Raw genomic sequence first — 26582 nt, forward strand, 5'->3', positions numbered from 1 at the left:
GTTACTAAATATCAATAATAATCCCCACCTACCCCACTCATTGCAAACTGAACTTGTTGATCTCGCAGAAAATATGCAGAAGCAATAATTATTTATTAACACGCGGCAATTGGGCGTAGGACGTTCGATCGTCGCTATATTGTAACGAATAACTTTTATTTTTTCTTGCATTTAAAATTCTTTATATTATTTCTTACATAAATCTGCGATTGAACCTCGGTATTATAATTATAGTATAGCCAGTCGCCCCGCCAGCACTAGGGCAGTGGTGCTGAAGGACGACTTATAATGTTTTGAATAAGCCATATTTTGCACATCGCAATTATTGTAAAAAAATAAATTGAAAAATAATTAAAATGAAGTACGTTATTTTGACTAGATTCGTAAACTGGTCATTATTTTCATTCATAGAAAATAACAAAATTATTTAAACATTTCATTGAAATGATTTACAGTGTAATTATTTTTGAAGCCGCAGTCATAATACTATGCATAGTCGTATTGTGTTATCGGTGTACCATACTACCATCCGATCGTGTCACCATCCTACCTAAACTGCATTGGATCGAATATACGACGATGTGCCTACGACTTAAAACTATAATGAGAGACAGTCGATTTAAAATAGTAATTATTAATTGGATATTTCGGCGGCCGTTTATTGCTGACCGGACAGATTGTCGGGGGACGATTAAAAAAATAAAATGGACGGTGTCGGCTTGTAATAATATGAGGGGGGAGCCGACTCGTACGCGTAGACGCCACACTGTTGTTTGCGGAGAGTGGATAGGCGCTATCATTTTTTATTCAGTATGCGCGGATGGCCACTGACGCCGACTGGTTACAACTGTTTGTGACAACTCTACACCGCACGCTGCAAAGGGACATCGTGTTCACGCCTTCTACAGTTCGGACGTGAAATCCATACGTTTGGCCATCGCTTGTACAATATCACCTATACGGTTTTCAAGTCAGTTGCATCGAATTCGATTGTTGTCATAGCTGTTTGATCAGCTGTTGGTTGTCACCTGTATTCGTTGGAAAAGGTATGAATTACTTATTTGTTCGTTATTATTATTATTATTATTATTACTTTTATTATTACTATATCGGTATACAATATACGATGTAAACTGCGGTATTATTTTTCGAGTGAAAATGTATTCTATTGTTCACACGATGTTTGTCTCTCTTTGGTTATTCAAAAATATTATATAACTAGTATTCAGTATAATACAATGTAGGTACCTAATGTTATTATACTATTTTTTTCATTTAATGATAAATGTTTTACCGTGACTGTGTTATAACGCACTGTATATGTGTTGAAGTTTTATAAGAGTGGCCTCCGGCCTACACTATAACGCTTGACACCTCTGTAGAAGTAGATTAACAACTTATGAAAATATATCGGCTATTTTGTATTTAAATGTGTCCTCAACTGTTTACAATTTACATACATTACTGCTGTTATAATGAAACATGATTTACATAGTCTACGAAATATAAAACGGTTACCGTTTCATGAAGTGGTCCACCAGTTTTTAAAATTTATTTAATAAGGCATAAACATTTTTAAATATTACTGTGTACAACTTATTAACGTACCTACCTATCTTCATATATATAGTATAAATATAACTTAAATTTATATATAATATATGTAAAAATCTTGTATAGTATTAAATAATAAATACTTAATTAATTAATTAATAAGAAGATGTGAATGTCTTATTTCAAAAAGTGAAGGACCACATTGTGAAAACAATTATTTTAAGTGATCATTTTATGAAATGATGACTGTTTTGAGAAATTGTTAGGTAATTCACAAAGTGTGAAGTACTAAATGATGCATCATAATACAAAATAAAACTACACAATTTAAATTTAATATGATTACTTTATTATAACTCGATCAAAACGGATGAAATTAGTATGAAAAATACGCACGGTATCCACTTAGTAAAATGTACAACTTCTTATGAAAATATCGATTTTATGTAGTAATATAATATTTGTATTATAAACATTAACAAAAGAGAGATTACAACTATAAAAATAAAAATGTCAGCCTTATTAATAATACGCTTGACCCATTGTATGTATAAGCAAAACGTATCGTGTGATAATTTCTTTACTATAATATACTGATACCTTACGTCATTAACTATTCAGTCATGAACTTTCTATAAATATTAAACGCTGATAGTTTGTTTAGTTTTGTATTTTGATATTTCTTATTTTCGCAAATTGTTTTGAAACGAGATCGTTAAATCGCTTAAATAATTCATTTAGGTGTTTAATAAATGTTTTTGCCCCGTCACGGTAGATGATCCTTGGATTATACGAGAGCGCTTTCAACCATGTACAAACGGAATCATCACTGTGACACTGTCTTACGTTTTCAATAAGTAAATTATCCGGAAAACTTCATTAATAGATACATCCTCAAAGCTGGAAGCTTCTTTGATTAAGGCATCCTACGCCAATAACATTTTGTCCACAGATTACACTCTACAGGAATAATGGCTATAGAATCAGCCAAATTTGATCTTTTTCTTTTTCTTTTTCTTTGACTAATAAAGGGTAATATTTTACAGGTTACACTAAAGTCCGTTTTTAAATAATCTAAATTACAATTTACCTAGAAGTGTCGTAAAATGGATACCGACTTATCGATTTATTTACGTATGTAAATGTATTTGGATACGACATATATTAAAATGTGTTTTTCCCGATTGAATGACGTTAACAAGAACATCGTAGCCGAATCAACCGATGAACAATAGTCGACGGTGACAAAAGTAACACCGTGCGCGTGTCGACCTAGCTACGTCCTCTAATGCATGTCTATATTATTATGAGTGTTGTTAGGGTCAGCACAGCGTATTATACATAAGCGCGTTTGCCGTTTAAGTTTCCAAAACGAGTGTGGGGTAGGTCCTACTAGTTTTTTTTATTCGATTAAAGCCACAACAACAATGGTCATTGGCTCATGCCTCGTGGCATTATACAGTAACCATATACAATTATTATTATATTTACATATATTTTATATAATGGTACCTACCTAAAATATTACGAATGTATTATGCCGACGCGATGTCTCGTGTGCAAGTCAGTGACTCGTGGTCTGAATATATTATAATATATTTTATAAGCCACTTGAGTACTACGCACACACACACACACACACACACACACCTGTTGCGGTGTCGATTCCTAGATGTCTCAACCAACAGCTGCAGCGCCTATTGTAGTCGGGTGCGTGCATAAATGTTGTTGAAATATTGTCCGGACAAAAAAAATAATCATAGTATTTTTTATTGTTATAAGATAAAAATAAAAAATGCTCTATTCCAAAATTTGTAAATTGGTATGATTATTGATGTGAAGTTTTAATTTTAAGTTGAGCAGGCTACTATAAGTTAGCTATAGTCATTGTTAATGAAATTACTAATATGGGATAAGTATTTAAGTTTATTGTCATGTCTTTATTGACTATTAATTGTATTGTATAGATAATAATATTTGATGGATTAATAGAATAAATAATTATTAAATTAATAAAATGCGATATCAGTTCAAATTGAATTTGAATAATTTTAATGTTCTATCTAAAATTTAGGTAACATAATACAATTTAAATGCAAATGTTAGTTCATATAGGTACGTTTAATATACATAAAAAGTTATAAACTGCACTCGAATAGCAGATAATATCGAGTTACTGTGGGCTACGATCTCAAATATGGTTCATCATACATATTGAACATTTCTTTTATTATACATTTCTTAGATTATATCAGTCATCACAGCTTAGATAATATCAGTCATCACACTAAACGTATTAATTATGGACTGTACAGTGTATACTAACACAGAATAGGTTTAATGTGTCTTACCCCAAAGTTAAAGTATAATTATAAGTACTTATAAACTACATAATGAGTGTTATTCTTAAATTTATTACCCACCACGAAAAACATCCTAGATCCGCCACTGATACCTCTACGTATAGTAATAATGTGTAGTCTAGCTATAGTATTGTAGATTCTAGTGATTCTACAATGTAGAATACAGGACATAGATATTAATATATTTTTAGTAACGTTTGTATGACTTATCGGTATATGTGCAAATGACTTTCGATGCGGTATCGGTCGATTGTCTATACAGTTGAGCAGAGTACATATTATACTTAATACTACTCCGCTTTTAATAATTTTAAATTCCTGTACAGCTTTTATAAGCTGTTTAGCCACTAGCTCGAAATTCAATTTTTAAATATGAAATGTATAGTGCGATTCAACAGAGCAAAAAAAATATTAAGACAACAATAAAAAGCAGTGAGAACTATATTTTTTTTATCAAATGTTTTGTTTTGTAATGAATGAATAAAGTGTACACCATTATTTTCAAAACTGGATAATTATTTCAAGATGTTTACAATTAAATTAATCACTCAGTATGTTTACTGCATTGCCAGTTTAAATATTCATGTATATTGACTTATGGAAATTAATAATTTAACTTTCAAATTTTATTTGGAAAAATCAAGCCTAGTAGGTACAATACTATACAAGTTATCTTAACTGTGCATTTTAAAATTATCATAACTAACTTAAAAATAATTATATCAATAAAAGGCAACGTGGGGCCCTAATAATAATAATCTTAGCTTTAAATTGTATAATAGATCAGTTCACTCTAATATCAAAACTAACAGCACGTTAATGATTCTGGTGAACAATAATTTGCTACATCGAACCTTACACAAGTTGATGTTATGACACGATGACGTTTTACTGTCCCGAATATTAATAGTTTATTGTGGAGTATACATTTAGTTATCGAAACGCTCTCTCTCTCACACACACACACACACACACACACACACACACACACACACACACACACACACACACACTCTCTCTCTCTCTCTCTCTCTCTCTCTCTCTCTCACTCCCTCTCACGGTTGAGCGGGTACGGGGTTTAACATAGTCACCGACATTGCTTCACCACGTGTCACTTATTTACTCGTGAGTCGTTGTTATATACATATATATATATATGTGTGTGTGTGTGTGTGTGTGTGTGTGTGTAGGCTAAACCATACATCTGAGTACTACCACAAATAATTTTTGGTATATTTGGACCGTACCATGTTAGTTTATCTACAATTAATTTTTTGTAATTATTGTATGCAATAGATAATGTACAGTACATATTGTACCTGTGATATTCGTACCTCAGGATACTTTCAAAATACAGTTTCACATAATTAAAATAATATACATAATATACGAGTATAAAATAATATTTTAATAAATATTAGTAGTTTTTGATTTCATAGATTGGTATATATTTTGTTCTGGCTTACAAAATGTAATATTTACGATGATAAAAACTTTTAACAAAAGTATATTTTGCTATTATTGTATATTATGTATAATGTATACGTATTATTATAATGTACATTGTATATGATATTTATATCTATACATAAATTATAAATTTACTTCGTACACATAACGTCACTGTATAAATATTATTTTACACTTTTAGATGGGTAAATTATATTTAAACATATTCAACAAGTTTTAATTTTCTGTGTGGATTTCTGTACACACCCTGAACCTATTTTTCCAAACTGTATACGCTTGAAATGAGTATTGTAAGCATTTATAACCTTTGTTTTTACATCTGTTGTTTATATATTAATACAACTTTATAAGGCATACTTAGTAACGTATCATTGACTTTTGCATATACTTTAAATTATTATATTTTTTATGAACATAAGTATTAAACATGTACTCCTAAAATAAATTGTGAATCATTTAAATCAGATTAATTAGTCATCATTGTACCATGAATATCAGCAAAAATCAGTGACACTATCATAGACCATTACCATAGATCACGATGTCGATAAAATCAAATTTATTATAGCGTTGGTTATATTATAATAGTGTGATATACCACATATAATACAATATCCACTATCAGTACTCAGTAGTTGAGGGTAAACGTTCAGACATTTTACATTTTCTATCAACCATTCCATTCTATTGATATGTAATGAAGGGTGTAGCCCATAAGCGCAAAATATGACCCAAACGCAACCCAAAAGCACAAAAATAAATAACCCGTGAGCGCAAAAAAAATTACCTTTTTAATAACCCATAAGCGCAAATCAATTTTATAAAAAAAGTGTATTTAATAAAAATCGTAGTTATTATTAATATTAAATTAAGCATTTACAGTGTCACAGTGATATTAAAATTGGTAATAAAAAAATTAAGTAAAAATAGTAAAAATAAAATATATAATGTTGAATATTATTTTGAATACCTATATTATTTTAAAATTAAATTTGAAATTTAAAGCCCACTGTCTTCAAATATTCTAATCTGGAAATTTTTTTTTCATGATACATGGTCCGAGTTTTTGTATCGGAGATACGACTGTCGCGACGCGTTGCTGCACTATGTCGTGAAACGGGTTGTATACATGCAAAGCGTAGAACGTCAAGCGTTAGGTCAGTAAAATATTGTATCGGGTTATACAATTTATTTTTGCGCTTTTATCCCACTACCAAAGTACAAAAGCACAAATTCATTTTGCGCTTTTGAGTTATCGAAAAAAAAGGTCGACTTGCGCTTTCGGGCTTCACCGGTAATGAATATTCCCCTCATAAAGGTAAAAAATAAAAATAATTGGTAAATTTACAAGATACAAATTTACCAAACTTAAATCACTATTAAAAATAGATCAAACCCAAAAATGTGTATTTTACATACTTCCGACAAACAAAATATTATATTCTAATACATTTTGATTGAGTTATAACATTTCTAAATTAATATTAAAATCCTTTCTTAATTTAATACTAAAAAAAAATACTTTTATTTAGGGTTCCGTATCATTTATATTTATCGCATTTGTTTTAATATCAACTTTAATATTATAATACCTAAAATATGTATTTTAAAATTTTGGTTCAAAAATAATTCAAATTTGATAATATAAAGTAAATTATGGTTAATGAAAAACCATGTTTGGCTAATGTATGAATATTGTATATTGTATAATAATATAATCAGAACATTTACCATTGTATTGAATTCGTTCATTTCTACTTTATCACTAGTGTACAACAGTAACATTTGTTAAAAAGATCTTATTATATTATAATTACTATTTATAATACTTAAAATATGCTTATGTAGCCACATACAATATTATAATACACATGCGTTTGAGCCTCTATGATTATTACACATTAAACACGCTCACCTACAGTCACATTAAGGAGTTAAGTGTAGGCAATATGACAAGTGTGTCTGTAAATTATATTACTGGCTGTCTGCTCCTCACATATCCAACTATTATAATAATATTATTTTAGTCTAAAATGTATGATTTTTTTTTCTATAAATGTCGATAAAAATATTATGTTCGAAAAGCTAGAAAATTGAATACAAGGTTGCACATATGTTATTATCTATGCTGAAATGTAAAAAGAAGTTGATCTTAATCTGTAATAATTAATTACGAATTTATGATATTTTGAAGTAAGAGTTTTGAAAAATATGGATAGGTATTTATGCGTAAAATTACGATTTCTCATCTTAAACATTCCAATATTATTTAAATTATCATTTTCTATACTCAATGCATTTTTTTAAATATTATAATATTTATTGACATTCGAAATTTTTCTTATTTTAATAATTTTTTTTAAAGTGTTTTTAAAAAACTTATAAATTTAATGTGAAACCTTCCATAAGTAAGTATTTTAGCAATTTAAAATATATAGGCATGATTTTCTTTTATAGACGTTTTAAGATTAATATTTGACAGAATTGCGAAAATTTGTAAGTTGGTATGTAATTATAAATGTTTAAAATATTCAATTTTTTTAGCTAAAATTTATTACAAAGTTTCTCATAAGTAGTTTTTACTAAAATAAAAAAATCAAAAAAATACTCAATAAGATTTTTTGTTATAAACATCTCATGTTAAAATTTTTACGTATTTGGATCTTTAAGTTTTAAACAATGCACTTACCTGCTAATTTCTATAATGATTTTAGTTGTTTTGTTGTAAGATAACAATATTCGAGGGGACTGCTTGGAACTGTCTTACGTACATTATTATACTTTACTATAGCTAATGACATTTCTAAAATTTTAAGATTAATTTTGATATAGGTACTGCCTATATAGGCAATAATATGAATACACATAATTATACTCATTAGTAGTAAAAAAGATATATTGATATTTTTTCCTATAAGCGTGTTGTTTTAGTCAAAAAAATCACGTTTTTCATTTTTGGTCAGCGGTGTCATTGACATGTGTGTGTGCATATATTGCACACCCGTACGATTATCATCTGCGACAACTTACGAAATGTAGTAGCCAGTGTGGGCGACTGCGTCCGATTTCTGTTCTAAACATGCTGTTCTGCACTCAATGCCTTGATACCATGCGGCGAAATACAAGATATAATATGTATTTTCCCCCTTGCCAAGTCGGCATTGACTAAAGAGTTAATAACAATAATATATGACATGAATTATAACTATTAGAACAATAAATAATTAAATACCTATTAATCTAACCACATAAACGTGAAATCTACTTTCTTTGTAACAGCTAATTTCAGAAGCTACTAATCCGATTTCATTGATTTTTTCTTAAATGATATGGGTATAATATCACGGACAAGGTGGCATAAGACTTTTTCAGCCCCTATAGGTAACAGAAGGGTAGAAAACACATGGGTTTTCTTTCAGTTCATAAAAAACGTTGTTCTTTTTTTAAAATTGATATTGTTGTCATAGGTTCCATACCACATTACCTACTATAATATAATAATTAGTAGAAATATTGCTTACAGATTTTTTTTACAAATATATTTTTTAAAATGACAAATCTCTGGCATGGGTCAGGCAGAACAACTAGTAGTAATATTATAAATTTATAAATGTAATGTTTTCGGCAAATATTCATTGTTCACTAGATCAGATCATCACTGACAATGATAACATTTTATATAGATACAAAATGTATGGTTTCTTTATCCATGTTTGAACGTGTGTAAAAAAAGGTGAAGGGAATAAATAAGTGACAAAAATACATATATATTATATAGTACTAACTACTAAGAAGTCACGGAAGATTTACAAATGTTTTTATTTTAAATTAGAGATTTATTAGGGTCGAGGGGTGACATCCACACATGGAGATTTCAAAGCAGTAAAAGTATACTACCGAGTTCTGTAGATGTATTATTTGATTCTGTGGTACCTACTCAATACCCTATATTATAGATGTATCCGGTATTATAGGACGGTCAAAAAATGACGTGTAGAGAGCGTATCCAATTTTAACGTTAAATGACTATACAATTGACAACATATGGCGGTACAATAGACCCCAAAGACAAAATTGATGACCTATTTTTTTTCGGTCGGATAAACTCTGCGAGTCAGTAGAGATAATCACAAGGGTGGTCTTGACCAGCGGGATGCTAGTAACTTTCTCCGTAGGCCGCCGCTCAAAAATAATTTTTTAATATAATCGATATAAATATAAGTTATAAATATTTTCGTATTTTTATATCAGAACGCATGAGTGTGAAATATTGCTTATATAATAGATATTTGCAATTTTAGATTTCGATTCGGCTGATAGTCTATCCTTCTCGGCATCAATGCATCACCAGAAATTATTATTTATAATTAAAGCGTGGATTTAAATACATATCGCATATTTTTCTGAATTTTCTAAAACATTGCTTTCCAAGTTAACAATTATGATAATAAGAGATATGAATATAATAAAAGTAAATCTATCAGACGTATTATACCTATATAAGCTGCAAAAATTTCCTTTTGATGTACACTTCAATAACAAACAATATTTAACTATTTTCTTGTGTTGTATAAATTGCTTAGCATACTGTTTTTATATATTTTCGTAGTACCTGACTTCGGCCAGTAAAATTCCTTAAATTATATTTTACTAGACAGATTGCACCCCCAACGTATTCCAATTATCGTATTTTCCCTGTCATCATAATAATATATTGCAGTGTTAACATTTTCTTTTTTACTATTTAACTCTACGATACATTTCCAAGGAATATTTATTTTTCCTCGGCTATACATATAATTAAATAATTCAAATTAGACAAATCGAGTACAACAAAAAAAGCACTTATGTATTATTACATAGATTTAACCTAATACAATTTATTGATATGTTTTTTATTGTTTAATTTTTTTAACGTTACAAAAATGATTAAAAATTATAATTACTTATTAATATTTTTCAACCAAGCAATATAGTTTTGTCAATTCTAAGCCTGTTATTTGAAATAACAATCATATTTTTTCGATTGGTGCGTAATCGTGGTATATTTGCCCACAGTAAACATTTAATTTTGTAATTACAGAATACAGATAACAGTATATTAAAATCGCTATAACTTATAAGATACTAATTTTTTTTTTTTAAATATTCACCGTGATGTGAGTCAAAAAATCTTGGTTGTTAAGATGACGTGATACCCAAAGTGAAACGTATATAACGGCGTAAAAAATGCTATGTTAAGGGTTTTCAAGATCGAAATAATATTATTATTAGTATTTAGAACTATACTTTATATTATCACAGCCTAAAGTCCTGAGCCCTCACCCGACGCCTCCACCACAGTTGGACAAGTTTTTTATAGATACAATAAAAAAAGTTAAGTTGGTGAATGATGAGCAAAAAAGGAATTTATCACTTATATTTTATACATTCAACTGTTGTAGTTTTTACTACCTACTACTATCTACCTCCAGTTGACGTCAAATGAATGTATCAAATTTTAAAGTTAACGATTAAAATAATTCTAAATTATTATTTTAACTATTCAATTTTTAAAGGTGAAAATTATAAAAAAACTAAGTTCGAAGCACTCTGTCCAAAGCTCCAACTTTCTAAAATATCTATAGAAAAATAAATATTGATGACCAACTAAAATATAATAATATTATTGACATATATTTTGCTGATTTAAATTGTAAAAAGGTTAACTGATAATACATTTTTATAAAATCATTTTTGGTACGTAATATATTTCTTATTTAATTGACTTATTAATTTATTAATTTACTCGTCAGTTATTTATACTGTTGTAGGTACAAAGTACTATATTTTAATATTTACTAGACAAATTATTTACTTAAAAACAATAAAATATATAACAATACGTCTTATGGCCTCGATTTAGTCATTAGTTATTATTATTACGTCGTGATAAGATTGAAGGGCATGTTAAGTAAAAACGTACAAGGGGAAAAATGTTCTCTCTGACAGATAGACATTCTTATTTTCTAGGCATTTAGAAGATGAGAGATCGTTTTGATTTGAGTTTCTTTTATCAGTTTTTACCACCTAATAAAAGATAGCAGAAACACACACACCGACATACTATAAGAATTTGATTATTTGAAGTTCAAATGTTAACAAAATAACAAAATCATGAAAATCATATTATATAATATCATAAAACTATTAAAAAGAGGACTAAACACAAATAAAAATTACATAAAAATGTATACATTCACTTAAGTTCATTAAACTAACATTAGACTTTGGTGCTCAGAAATTATAGGAGCCAAAAATGTATATTAACAATTTATTATTATACCCAAATATGTATGCATATTTTAAAAATTTTCAGTGCTTATTTCGCCTACGATTTTCGATGTACCTAATCATTATGATATTGCTATAGAATATAGGCTACAACTAAATGCATACATTGTTTTAAATATATGTGCATTTCATTACATATTTTTACAAAATGTTGACCATTTTCAATAGCTTATTTAAATATCAGTAGGTAATAAAATTGTATATCTTGCATATATTATTTGGTTCGTGAATTTAGTGTAATTATAACATCGTTATTGGTATCTCATTGGCTATTAGAATATGATCTATGTAAATTGTAAACTGTGATGAAATGAACATATTAATAAATATTAATGATCAATGTATAAACTCCATTCTCCATACATGGTGACCAATAATTCTGACTAAGGCTACAAGGATCAAACAACGATAACAAGCTGATAAACTTGACGTCCATAGTGAAAACACAATATTATGTACTTTTCATTAAATTCATATTATATGTCAAAATTAGTCAATATTATTATTAGTTATTTATCTACCTAAGCCTTAAACATACTATAGAGGTAGATCATTTTCCTATGCTTGACAATATTGACATATAATATGAATTTAATGAAAAGTACATAATATATTGTGTTTTCACTATGGACGTCAAGTTTATCAGCTTGTTATCGTTGTTTGAACCTTGTAACCTTAGTTAGAATTATTAGTCACCATGTATGGAGAATGACATTTAAAATTTTAAACACCGCAGTCAGTTATAGTTTTATTGAACTATAAGTTTAAGCATTTAATAATATTAAAAATATGTTCATTTTATCACCGTTTGCATAGATCATTTTTAATATCCAATGAGATAGCAATAACTATATGTTATAATTATACTAAATTCACGAACTAAATAATATGCAAGATATACAATTTAATAATCTACTGATATTTAAATAAGCTATTGAAAATTGTCAATATTTTATAAAAAACATAATGCATACATAATATTTAAAAAGTTGTATGCATTTTGTTGTAGCCTATAATAGTATCATAATTATTAGGTATTAAATGCTGATTATTGGTTGATTCACATAAACTGTAAATATAAATCATATAACAATATTATTCATCATGCATGTATAATACATATTATTGTATATTTTTATCTGAATATCTATTATAGGTTCAAAAATTTACAATTAGTTGTTAGCATACACATTAGATGTATATAAAAAAACCAAACAAGTAATTAATTACCTGTGATAATTTTCCTAGAAATTAAGAAAAAACAAAAAGTCTACAATTTGATTATGATTTTTGAATTATGATTTCGTGCAATGTGCAGTTAATCATGATTAGTTGGTTTTTTTTATTAAAAGTATCATTCTTTGGTCCATGGTAATAAGTGCCCAAGTTAATTTAACCAACTTTTTGAGACAGCTGCAGTTTAATGGTTTGAAAATTCCTACGTTTTTTCGTTTGACAAATTATTAGACAGTTAATTTTTGGTATTGTGGCATAATTGCTACTTAGCACCATACAATAAGTCAATAAGTATTATAATACATACAAGTTTTTTAATGAAAGGAAATGAATCGCTACTTTATTGTGTACCGAGAGCGTCATAAACACGCTACTGATTTTGGTTGGGAAGTAATTATGAAGTCATCAGAGTCTATTGAAATATATTGCCGGAATATTGCTTAAATCGATTAAAGTAGACACAATACGTGCCTTGTTATTTCACCGTTATTTTTTTGAAATTAGTTATAAAAAATATTATAATTATTCATAGAGATCGCACATTTCTTTGAACAATAAATACCATGCGCATACGTCATCAAAAAACTCATATTTATTGACTAGATAACATAAAAAACGTTTTTAATATTTTAACTCTCGTATACAAATTATTATTTTATTTTCAGCAAATGTATACCTACTTAGATAACCAGTTACGTAATGCATTATCGACTATTTAATCACTGGTCTCGAGACTCCGGTTTATAGGCAGTTTAGGCACATATTTGAACATGTTTTGTTATCATACAATGGACCGCCGTGGGCCCGGTTCGCCTTCCAAAGTTCTAACCTGATCTCACGTCTTGTAGATCCCCTAGTGGTTGTTGTAGCTGCAATGTCACCACTGTACCCACTCATGCTGCAGTCAGGAGACCGGAGCCGCCGCCACTTGCCACCAGTCGACGCATTATATTCGTGTGAGAAGGACGTGTGTGTGCGTGATCGTTATCAAAAATTATCGTTTTTTTTTCACTAACGAAAAAAAATTTATCGACTAACTGAACATTCTAATATTGAAAATGGATATTAGAAAGGAGATTTTGAGACCAAACAAATGTTTAAAAAATCTGGAAGACAAGCCAGTTCCGTCGCCGTCCGAGGAAACTTGGTACGGTGAGCCAGTTCCTTCGCTGTCCGCGGAAAAATGTATCGATGAGCCACCTGCGTCGTCGTCCGAGGAAACTTGGTACGGCGAGCCAGTTTCTTCGCAGTACGAGGAAACATGGTACGGTGAGCCAGTTCCTTCGCCGGCCGAGGGAAGTTGGAACGAAGAGACACTTCTATCGCCATCAAAACAGCAGAATGATGGCGAACAGGACGGAGTGGAAGCGGAATCGCAGCCAACGCCATCTCATGAACATAAGGTACAACTACGGCAGCCGCAGTCCACAGACGACCCGCCCAAAGTTAAGTGGTGTCCAGGAGAAGAGGACCACGACGGAGAGCAGGAATCTAAAAACTGTTGTCAATGTTGTTTTTACCGCACCATCTTATGCTTTGATTTATTGTCAATCCTTTAGATTTAGAGACACTATTTTTAGAATAGTATTTAAATACATTTTTTAGCTCCCCGGGGGCAGCATATTTGATCCCCCTCCCATAAAAAAGGTATTTGAGGTACCTTTTAATTCCATTTTCTGTCATAAATGTGGCTTAGCTATTTATAAACTTTTTCTTTTTGTAATGTCTACATATTTTAAAAATATAGTAATACTGACAATAAAAGTACTAATTATTATAATTGCATTGTTTTTTGTTCTTAATTTAATAGATATAGAATAGAGTAGGTACTTTGTTGTCTTATTACTATTATTATCATCGTAGTTTGCTATAGTTGACTATTATATTATAATATCGAAATTAATATATAATTACACAATACTTTCATAATAATTTACTCTGTATAGAGATTACGGTCTGTATTGATTATTGACAATACATTGACTGTATAATAATATATTGGTACATTTATAATACCATTGAGTATATAATATTATATTGTATACACACTATACAGTGTCTTATAGGCGGGAATTTGATACGGAGGGGCTTATCACAATAAGAAACAAAATACTATAAAATATTTGAGTAGTGTTATAAATGTCTGTAAATACATTTATATACTTTCCATGATGTATTGGTGGGGGAGGTGGATCCTCCGTGATCGTATATATAATATAATAATATATTCAATGATAATACTGAAGTATGATCAAGGTACTTTGACTGCACAATATAGTCGGTTTAATGGTATGCATGAAAGCATTTTATTTGCACAATTATAAAAAGAACATAAGTCTTTGGATACTGTGTGCCGTTTTTTTAAAATTTTAGTTATGTCAGGATCAGCGATGTCATCATTTTGGTTAGGTATATCATATGCGTACCTATTGATCAGGTAGAAATTACTTGAAGTCTTATCTATAAAATATAATATAGAACTCAAATTCTATTGATCTCATGTGCAGGTAAACATAATTTATTTTTGATATTACAAATTGTAAAATTCATTATGTTAAAACAACAGTTAGCACAATTGAAATCCAAATGAAAAAAAAAATTATTTCAGAAATGTACAGTCTCCCTGTCCAAGTAAAAAAAAAAGATTAAAATAGTAGGGAAGCTCCGGCTCCCTGGGAACTTATACTCTCAGGATAAAACAATTAGCAGTATAATATTATATACCTATACTACAATAAATAATTTGAATAATAATAATGATGATTACAATAATGTTTTCAAAATGAATGAATCTCATAACTGAAGGACTTCGGCCACAACACAATAGGTAGGTAACTACACTAAGAATTCAGCAGCTGATGTGGCAATGGGGTTACCGAATTGTGTTGTCGGACTATTTGTACGGCTTTTAAAATTTATAACAAAAGAAGTTTAAAATGCGAAAAACTGGTAAGCACTCTTCAAAATTAAGTTTTCAGGGGTCATAAAACGTTCACATAATTTTAAATTACTCATCATTCATCAACTAGTTAAATTTAAATAATATGTTTCAAACAAATAAATAAGAAATTATCAAACCAATCATAATTTACACAAAATATAAAAATAAAATATACATAGGTACAAAGTTACAGGTAAGTATGTACAATATATTTGTATAATTGTTATGAACGTTAGTAACTATTTCATACATTTTCATATTATATTATTTCAAAATATTTACCTATTGTAATTTGTAATTTATAAATGGCAGGTGGGTACATATAATTAAGATGCAAGTGCATCAGTCGAATCAGCATGTTAATCATTAACTGCATTTACACTTCTTTAGTTTATGGCATAATATTAACATAGTAAAATTGGTAAATTATTACCTAAGCAAATACAAAAACATTTGTGATTTAATTTTTTTTTCATTTATACAACAATATGTAGGTACCTACTTGATATTTCATCAGTTTTAATTTTATACAGACCAATAAATATTAAGTAAGAAATAGAGAGTCCATAGCAAAATTCTATATAATATAGGTATGTATTTTTAACTATTTTCTAACAAAACATTTCACAGGATTGTCTTTCGACTTTGTCATATTGACTAGTTATTGAAGCTAATGTGTTATAATCAATGAAGTACCTACTTACTTTCTTTTAATGTATTTATTGACTGTTGATATACTTGTTATTTTTAAATTATATTTTCTATAAACTGTATCAGTTAGTCCTAAAATTGATAGTATTTCTGGATTTCTGTATCAATAAGTATTCATGTATTTCTTTGCTTAAATAGGGAATCTGAGGGTATAAATACAAGTATACAACTTAGAGTTATCACTTTTATTATTTTTCTACAATTCTATTTTATAATTGTTGTAGCTTATGGATATTTTGTAACTTTGAGATTTTACTGTACACTGTAGGTAATTCTTATACCTTACTGCATTAGAATTATCATAAGGCAAAATATACATCATTGAAAACTAGGTGTATCAAACTATGATTAATGCACAGTGCGTTGAATATTAGTTATTGAATATATAGATAAGAGATAACTGTTAATATTTGGAGGTAAGCTTAAAAATTGTTACCTCCAACGGTTAGTCGTGTTTTCATTGGTTCCCGATGATAACAGTTCGAAATAACGATGAAAATCGGTTTTAGTCTTTAGATAACATGAACTCGGAAGTTATTCGCCTAATGTTATCGGCCGTGTGTGGCGTGTTGTAGTATTGTTAATTAATTTGTACTTCTACATAAGTCATATACTGTAAGTGGTAAGTTGTCTATATTTTAAATATGTATCAAAAAAATTACTACCTATGTTAATGCTAGCGTGTATAGTTGTCATGAGAATGTAAAACAATCAAATGGGTTTCAATGAGACAACATTTTCGGTCTACAAAGACTAATAAGTAATAAGGCAGTTATTTCACTGTGTTGGATACAAGTTTCATGTATTTTTAATTTTAATGTTTGGTCAAGATCAAAGTAACGCTGACGTATTATGCATATAAGTTATAATATAAAGGTGTTAGGTACCTATATAGTATATTATAGCCATATGTGTAATTTATGATGTTTGTTGTTTGAGGTATAATAATCCAGGTTTAAAAAGTTAAATTACTTACTATTTTCATGATCATTTTTTTTATGTCAAAAATTGTGTAGGCCTCATCATGGAGACAATCCACAATCCATATATATATATATATATATATGATTTTAGTTTTCAATAATCATCTTATATGATATAACATGCCTTGTTTTCCGTGATTTGTTTAGTTTAGTTGGAAATGTTCTACCACTCTTCTAACTTAAATATAATCCAATCATCCATTTTTTGTGGCAACATGTACCACTCTCTCTTAAGTAGCTGCTCTCTAATGGTAGCATTAAGGAGCACTGAAATATAGACACCACATGTATATAAGAAATACTAGATAGCCGACTTCATATTCCTGTTATCGACTTTAATAGCATTTCCTTGTCGTCTATTTTGTATTTTTTTACACATATTATATGATAGGTACTCATGACTTAAAAGCAGTGCTTGATTTGGAAAAAAATTAGAAGAGGGATATTGCGGATCTCAGTGGATGTTGGGATGAAAGAGCTTTCCACACAAAATTAACTATCACATTACCGTGGAGGCTTCGCCGCACACATCTCTTCGGCAACGAATACACTTTATTTAAGTCCAAAACTGCTATGAACTGATTCATCAATTTTATGTTGTGTTGAATAATAAAATTTCTCATTACTGTATTTTATAGTTCTAAGACATTTTAACAATTAATTTTTTTTCATGGGTAAAATGTAAAAATATTATGCCTATAATGACTGATATTATAAAAACTGATAGTTCTCTAATTTACTAGTAAAAGTTGTGTTCCTAGAGTTCTTTCTCAAAAAATAGGGAATATATGTCCTCTTGCCCCCCCCCCTCACATCAAGCACTGTTGAAATGATTACCGGATGTTATTCAAAAAAAGTATTGAAAAGAAAAATTGTATGTAACTTAAAAAAGAATGCATGGTTACTGTTAAAGTACCTATCTTTTCATTTGACAGGGCACTGAAAGGGATGGGCCAAATTATAATTAAATTATAAATGACAAATCAAATAAATAACAATTCTATACTATTTACAATATATAGTATTATTATTAATCTCTCTATTATAAAATAGTCGGACAAAATTATTTTTACTATCGTAATTGTATATACTCTGGTAAAAGTGTAATATTTAAAATATAAAATATATTGTACGTGCATATTTAATTAATTATTTTATATTTATTTGTGAAGTGATAACTTATCTAATGTGGTAAATCATAAGCACCAATAGCTTTTATATACCTATATTATGATACAATATTAATTTGACTTTATAATATTTTATTTTATGTTTAATATATTTCAATAATTCTATATGTATGATAAGAATATACAATTATTAAGTTTTAACATTAGGGATTAACAAAATTACTAAAAATTACTGAAAAAATCTTATTAACTATAAAATAGTAGTATATTAATCATGAATCTGAAGTTTTTCTTTTTAAAATATAGAATGATATGGCCATATAACTTATAAATAATTCAAATAATAAATTGCAATGTATTTTATTTATTTAATGATTTTAAATAACCAAGAGTACACATACTTTTAAGCTTTATTTACCAATTATCTCAAGTCATACACTTAATCATGTAGGTAATTATTTAGCATTGCTATATAGTCGTAGTAATATTATAAGTAAAAAACACATTTATATGAAATTATAGCCAAAATTTGTATGATAATATGGTAATATAATTAAAATAAAGTAGGTATATAGTTAGGTTCTATCAATATAGGTTATCATAATTGTATGTACAAAATATTTAAGAAAAGAACATTAAATTATTAAATTATTAGAATTGTTCCATTTTAAATTATCATGTTCAATAGAAATAAATTATTGCACATTTAATATGTAATATAGTAATTAGAATTAATTAAATATTTTAGAAAGTATGATAAACAAATGAGGCAAAATAAATTAAATTTAAGCACTAGCTAATATGTTTCTTAAAAATAACTAAATAATTAAAATTATTCATATTGATATTAAAAGTTAAACATATTGTCAGATCTATATAAAATACACTATTTGCCCACAAACGTTTACACAGTTTGGTAAATGTATGTATTAATATTTTGTTTAAATCAAGTATTGTGTTCATTATCAAAATTCGGAATTAAGTATCTTTAAAAAGCTGGATTAAAACAGAGAAATGATGAATAAATATCAGATTTTTCACATTAAGTGCTTTAAATATTATTGCTGTACTAGTTGAATTAGGTATAATTAATAAAAATTGTATGATACAATTTATCGTAATATGTATATTTAAATGATTATTCAAAGTTCCTCGTGAAAAACATATACCAGTTGAACAAAGAGATCAACCTTAAGTTAAATGTATAATTCTTTTATAGGAATTATTAAATATGTATCTAATTTCTTTGAAAGTACCTATAAAAAAATATGGGTAATTTATTGTTAATTGAATATGTATGTGTATCCCACTTGAACTTATAATCTAAAACTAATTCAAAATATCTTATTTCTTGTACTTCTCTAATATCAATACAATTTTAAAGGAATAAACAATTAGAATTGGATACACTTTTCAAAGAATGGACAGTTAAATTATAGTTTATAAGAATATTTGATGAATTTATTTTGAAGCAAATAAATTTAAATTTAGGTAGATTCATTTTAATTTATTTTTACAGTGTACTGTCCCCTAGTACTGTGCCCCGGGGAACACCACAGTCCACAATTAATATTAAGTGATTCACTAAGGGTATCATCTACTTTGACTCTTTCAGTTCTTTCACTTAAAAATGATTTTTTACGATTATTCGGTATTCATCTAATGTCAGACTGATCTCATTTATTTTATAATATCTTAGGATCTACTCCAGCGTTTCACAATCCATAGGTTGCAAGGTTAGGTTAAACCAAACCGATGTATTCATATATTTTTTAGATTTCTAAATTATGGAAACAGCTGCTTTAGTGGAACCTTGTTTTAAATTTTTAATCCTTAGCTATACAAATTGAACATTTTATACATTTTCAACTAGATAAATACTGCCAAAATTTTAACTTTAAATACTTATAAAAAAAATTGTGCCTATGTATTTTTAATATTTTTCAACTGCTATGGTATGTACTAAATTTTCATGCTTTTTGATCCAACCTATATAATTTTATTGACATTTATAGAAAAAAAATGAAAAAAAGGGAAATAAAAATATGTCCATCAACAGCTTAAAACGAATCAGAATATTTTCGTAATTAATTATTATATCTTAATAATCGATAAATCTATACAAACTTCTATGAAAAGATCTCTTAGATTTTTTATTGAATTGTACTACTGTAGTATTTTTTTTATTGTCATTGCCTATTGATGAATTGCTTAATACAATAATTATAATGTATTTTACAACTATAGATACGGAATGTAAAGATTTATACACATTACCTTAGTAGTTAGTATAAGATGTCCATGCACTATTTGTTATATCTCTCTGACCCACTTGCAATTTAGCATATATTTTCGTTTAATAGAACCAACCTTGTGATATTTGCTTTAGTATTTGAGTGAATTGACCTATTGTTGAAATCGAAGTTAAAAACATTATCTGTGTTTTTCAGTTGGCATAGCAAGATATTACAATTTAAAATGTAAACATTTCTGATTGGCATTAAGTAAAAATATTTTAAAAATCAATTGTCTATAATAGTATAATATGTATAGTTCAGAAATGTTCAGAATATTTTTTATATTTTATATTTTTATCGTGTACAGAAAATGCTAAATATTATATTAAAGTCGTTGAGTACCATCAATAAAAATAATTTGAGTAATAATTCGAATTCCGGCAGATGTTTTTTTTTTTTCATAACCTTATCAAAAAATGTAAATAAATATACGCAGTGAAGCTATCCTGATAAACACTTCTAAATAACGAACATTTCCAAACATACAAGATTTTCAAGAAGAAAAATTCGATACGTATCGATACGTACCACCTCGTATCGAAGTCCGAGTCCGATACGGGTCGGTACGTATCGCTTGTATACTGCACGTGTAACTTCTTGAACGCTCAAAATTGCCGCGATACGTATCGATACACTCCAAATTCTTCCTTGAAAATCTTGATAGTTAACAGTTTTTATAGAACAAACTAAAAACTTTCCATTGCCTGAACATCGTATTATATGTCTATATAATGATAATAATAAAGGTTAAAATAATTAAAAAGTTATATTATTTTAATTCCATTATATTTTTAAATTATATTGTATATCACTACGAAGAAGTGATTGTTATTCGTCAGTCACCCACAAGATTTTCAAGAAAGAATTTGGAGTGTATCGAATATCGATACGTCAAATTTGAGCGTTCAAGTAGTTACACGCACCGTTTTCGTTTATATAATTTCCATTCGGAATATTTTTTAGTACTTATCTATTATTTGTTTATGCACGTAACACGTATACGTAATGATACAAAATTATACTTTCAATAATATTTTCCCGTATTGCTGATTATTGAATTTCGTTTTTATTTACCGTTTAAAATGAAGAACATTTTGAAAAACATTGTCCAATTATTATTTTATTACACTCTCATCGGTACCTGTAGAATAACGATTATTGTTTAGGGTAAAACTCCCTGAAAAACAAAACATTTCATTTGATTCCAAAGGTTGCTATTAATATTTTAGAAAATTATATTGTGTATATATGAGCGGAAAGCGAATAAAATTAAATTGTACTCCGACTTTGGAAACAACATAGAAAAAATAATTTATTTTTCGTGATGTGTATCTATATATACAAGCGTATTGTTAAATCAATATTATAAAATCCATTTCCGGATGCCTTAACGTAGGTACACGGTACCGCAGCGGTTCCCACCCTTTTATAATGTAAGCATTACAAAATTGAACCAACTGTTATTATTGTATTTATTTGTGTATATATTTTACAAAAAAGGTATATTATGTACACTTCAATGAACGTTTTTATCGACTATCGGACTATCCGAAAAAGATATATATATATATATATTATAACACTTACTATTAATTATAAGATTCTAAGTGAGACAATTTTTTTCCCACGTGGATTAACAACCCTAAAATAATTGTTGGCGGCCCCCCGGTTGAGAATCGCTGCGGTACCGCATCGGAGGAGTGCTATATTAAAATGTGATATATATATATATATATATTATTATTATATTAAATATAAATATATATGTAATATACATATATATATACATTTGGGTTTTAAAAATTGAAAAAAAAATCAAGAAAGATCAACACCCTTCACTCCCTTTGTGTATGCCACAGAAAGGTCAAAAAGTAGGTAAACGATAACGGTATAACGGGCAAGGTCCAGCCGGATGCGACGTTACGAATTATGATAATAGAAGTGGATTTTGAACGTATTGTCGTCCAATATAATATGGGTTTTTCAATATCCAATGGATAAAATTCCGATGTACCATACAGCGTTACACAATGTACTGTTGAACATGGACATTAATTGTTAGTCGCTCTGTGGTCTCCGGTACATTCGGACGTGTATGTTTCATCGGCTTCTACCGAAATAAATATTATATAGGACTGTGCTGCAGCTATAGAGTGATTTTTTTGTTAATCTGTAATTTTTATTTTTATAATTTATTGTTTATAATTTGTATTTTTTTTATTAATTTTCAAAATTATATTTGAACAGAGTAGATATATGGAAAACGGGAATCCAAAAATGTCAAAATCGGTTACCTTTAACCCAGAACCTCCGCAAGTAGTTTTTGTGGAAGCACAGCAAACACCGAAACCTGGCTCCGTACTTGACCGGGTCCAAAAGTACGATCGCAAAATGTTACAGCGCACTGTCCAGCGGCAGCCGAGGCCACCCGCACTGCCTCCCAGAAATGCGGTGCAGATGACCGTCACCCGCACCGTCACCCAGAAACCATCACCTCCACAGCCGCTACCACGAGCCATAAATAGCTCGTTGACGGTTTGCCGTCAACAGGTTCGTACGTACCGGCGTGTATGTGATACCACCCAAACCAGTTCTGGAGGACCAACCAGGCGATGTGATGTCGGCGCCTTGCCCGGAAGAGTGGAAGTTGTGCCGACTTTGCATCAGAGGATGAAGGTCCCAGATACACCACCACCGCCACCACCATCAATGTCGCCTGCCGATGACATGGATGCTGGGGAAATTATAGTCCAGAACGAGCATCAGGAACCCGTGGAACAATCTGACGGAACTGAAGCTGTCGATGACCAAGGCGACAACCCCGGATGCGGCTCGGGTTGTTTGTTTTTTACGGTCGGTTGCATCGGGTGCATAATTGGGTGATTTTATTATTTTTATTGTTTACATTTTATTTTTTTGTTAGTAATTATCCTGCTTGTTTTGATGTTATGTACCTAATAATTATATAGTCGTATTAATAAGGGGTTAATTACAATTTTGTACAATGTAATGTAAATAAATCGGACGGATTACATTAAAGTCGTTTATTGGCTATCGGCATACCTTTAGCATAATTATTGTACATATTAAGCCAAATCTCCGTCCGCCGTGTACATAATATTGTTTTTCTATAATAACTTTTTTTTGGTTTTTTAATATACCAAAATCGTATCTTGTGTCTATATAGTTGTTTTATAATTCTTTATGTGGTTTACCTATCCCATATATTATTACATTATTTTTTACTTAACGTTACGACAATAGATCGTATATTATTCAAGTCCACACGCTTATATGCGCAGTGTACATAGTGTTGAGACGTACAGGTATGCAGCAGTGCATTAGTACAAAGTAAGTTTCAAAACGTGTTTTTGATTTAGTTTTGGAAGTAGTTGGTATGTAGGTACTTCAGAACGAAAAACGATTTTCACCGCCAGTTGATATTATCAACTCCATACATCATGATCACCTGATGTCAACGCATCTGCCGATTACATGGTGTTCACTATAGGTATAATTCTTCAAATGGATGTCACTCTTATTGTAATAATTTTTTTTTTTACGTATAAAATACTCTGTACATATTACATAATAAATATAAGTAGGTATGTCAACAATTCGGACTTCAAAACAGATTAGAATTGAAAAACAAACCGTTCATAATAATAATATTTTATTATATCAAGTAAACGGGTGGCATTGTACGAGGTAAGTAGATTACCTGTAATGGATTAAGTGTCAGTCGGGTATAATATATGTATACACCTATAGTTTCTAATATATATTGGATCTGACAAAGGTAAATTGCGCCCAACGAAGTGAAAAGATTGTAAATTGCGCGTAGCATATAAGTACTATTAATTGTAAGGAATATTATTTGTATGGTAGGCATTTAGCAGCATTATTCAGATGGCACCACGAGGAGGTTTAATTTAGTTATGTTAAAATTAAATAATTAGTACAAAATTGAAAACATTTTTTTTTTTAAATTAAGGGTGGGCATATCAAATTATTAAAAAAAAAAATTGTATTTGTTTAATCACGTAATTTAGAGAAAATAATAAACGATTTACTGTTTACACCAACAGTGTTCTACATTGTATCAAATCGATTAATTCATATGAGTCACATGGATACTATAATGGGCGTAATTTACAATCACCTATTGGATCAAAAGGAGAGGCCTAAAGCTATTAACCGCCCCTTAATAAAATGTCTATATATTATGATTATTTTTGTAATATTGTAGAATAGTATACATGGATAGTCATATAATAAATAATAATTAATTGTATTAGGTAAATTATTGTAATTATTTTCTAAGTTTTCAACTATATCTAATATTAGGGCAAAAACCAATATATCATTGTAAAACTGTAGAATATAGAATGGAATAGATTAGCTCATAAGTCAATTTTTACAGATGATACTTTGACGTTAAGGACTGGTCATTGGTGTTATTCAAATATAAAAGGTAATGTTTGTAGCTAATATAGCTATAATGCGTCAAATTAATGTATCACTCTTATTATTCTAATAATTGTTGTGTAATAAACAATGATTAATAAAATATTATACATCTGCAATACACTGTACCTATAATAATCTGATAAGCAGTGTTGGGTAGTAACGTAACGCAAATTACAAATTGCTGTAACGTAATGCAATTACTTTTTAAAACTAACTACTATGAAGTAACGCACTAAAGCATTATTTTCCGCGTTATTTATTAAAATAATAGTTTTAAAAGTATTACAAATAACAAGCCGATAAGATATCCAGAATCAATTTTATTTATTTTTGATTCCGTCGATTCCGATAATAGTTAACAATATTATTAAACATTCCAGGAATTAAAAAATTAAACTTCATTAGCAGAAAGCAAAAGTTTGACTTAAAAATAAAATTGAATTAAAATGAATTATGATTTATGATATACTACTATACTTCCTGTCTACCTATATGGCTTATCTTTGTACACACATTTAAACTGATATATCTACCTGCATCGATGTTAATAATACCTTACTAGACTGCAGTCACCATTTATAATTAATACTATATTATAGTTTATATACATATAATATATACTACCTAACCAAAATGTAAATTGTAATAATACTAATAATATAACATATTATATGAATACGAATAACATAGGCATTACCATTACTTATTACTAGTATTATAGACATGTGTAGCTTAAGTTTAAGCTCATATAATGATTGTACATTTACATAATATTATTTTGTAATTTATACATAATAGGTGTATCATCACTAGGTCTATGATTGTAAAACACATCATAATATGAATTTAATATGGTTTTTAAAAAAAATGATAACTGTGATCAGAGATAAAAAAAAGTAACGCTATTAGTAACGCACTGCTTTATTCATGAAAAAGTAACGTAACTTGATAAAAATAATTTTAGGTAACGCAAATGTTATTTAAATAAAAATATTTGAAGTAACGAGTAACGTAATTCCATTACTTTTTATAAGTAATTTACCCAATACTGCTGATAAGTCATCTCTTTGATCATAAAAAATATTTTATTGGTT

At 28.8% G+C, this 26582-nt stretch overlaps 1 protein-coding gene across 2 annotated transcripts; it reads left to right on the forward strand.

Annotated features, from left to right (window-relative positions):
• Nucleotides 1-545: 545 nt before the first annotated feature.
• On the forward strand, nucleotides 546-23918 carry LOC111034619. Of its 2 annotated transcripts, none has more exons than XM_022315910.1 (2): nucleotides 546-1046; nucleotides 23266-23918. In XM_022315910.1, exon 2 carries the CDS (start codon nucleotides 23275-23277, stop codon nucleotides 23899-23901), a length of 627 nt encoding a protein of 208 aa, XP_022171602.1. In that variant the 5' UTR covers nucleotides 546-1046; nucleotides 23266-23274; the 3' UTR covers nucleotides 23902-23918. The 2 variants fall into 2 exon arrangements, with proteins under 2 accessions (XP_022171602.1, XP_022171601.1); XM_022315909.1 differs by lacking the exon at nucleotides 546-1046 and adding an exon at nucleotides 23002-23190.
• Nucleotides 23919-26582: the final 2664 nt, after the last annotated feature.

Source organism: Myzus persicae, unplaced genomic scaffold (assembly GCF_001856785.1).
Source record: "Myzus persicae strain clone G006 unplaced genomic scaffold, MPER_G0061.0, whole genome shotgun sequence".
Classification (NCBI taxonomy): Eukaryota; Metazoa; Arthropoda; class Insecta; order Hemiptera; family Aphididae; genus Myzus; species Myzus persicae.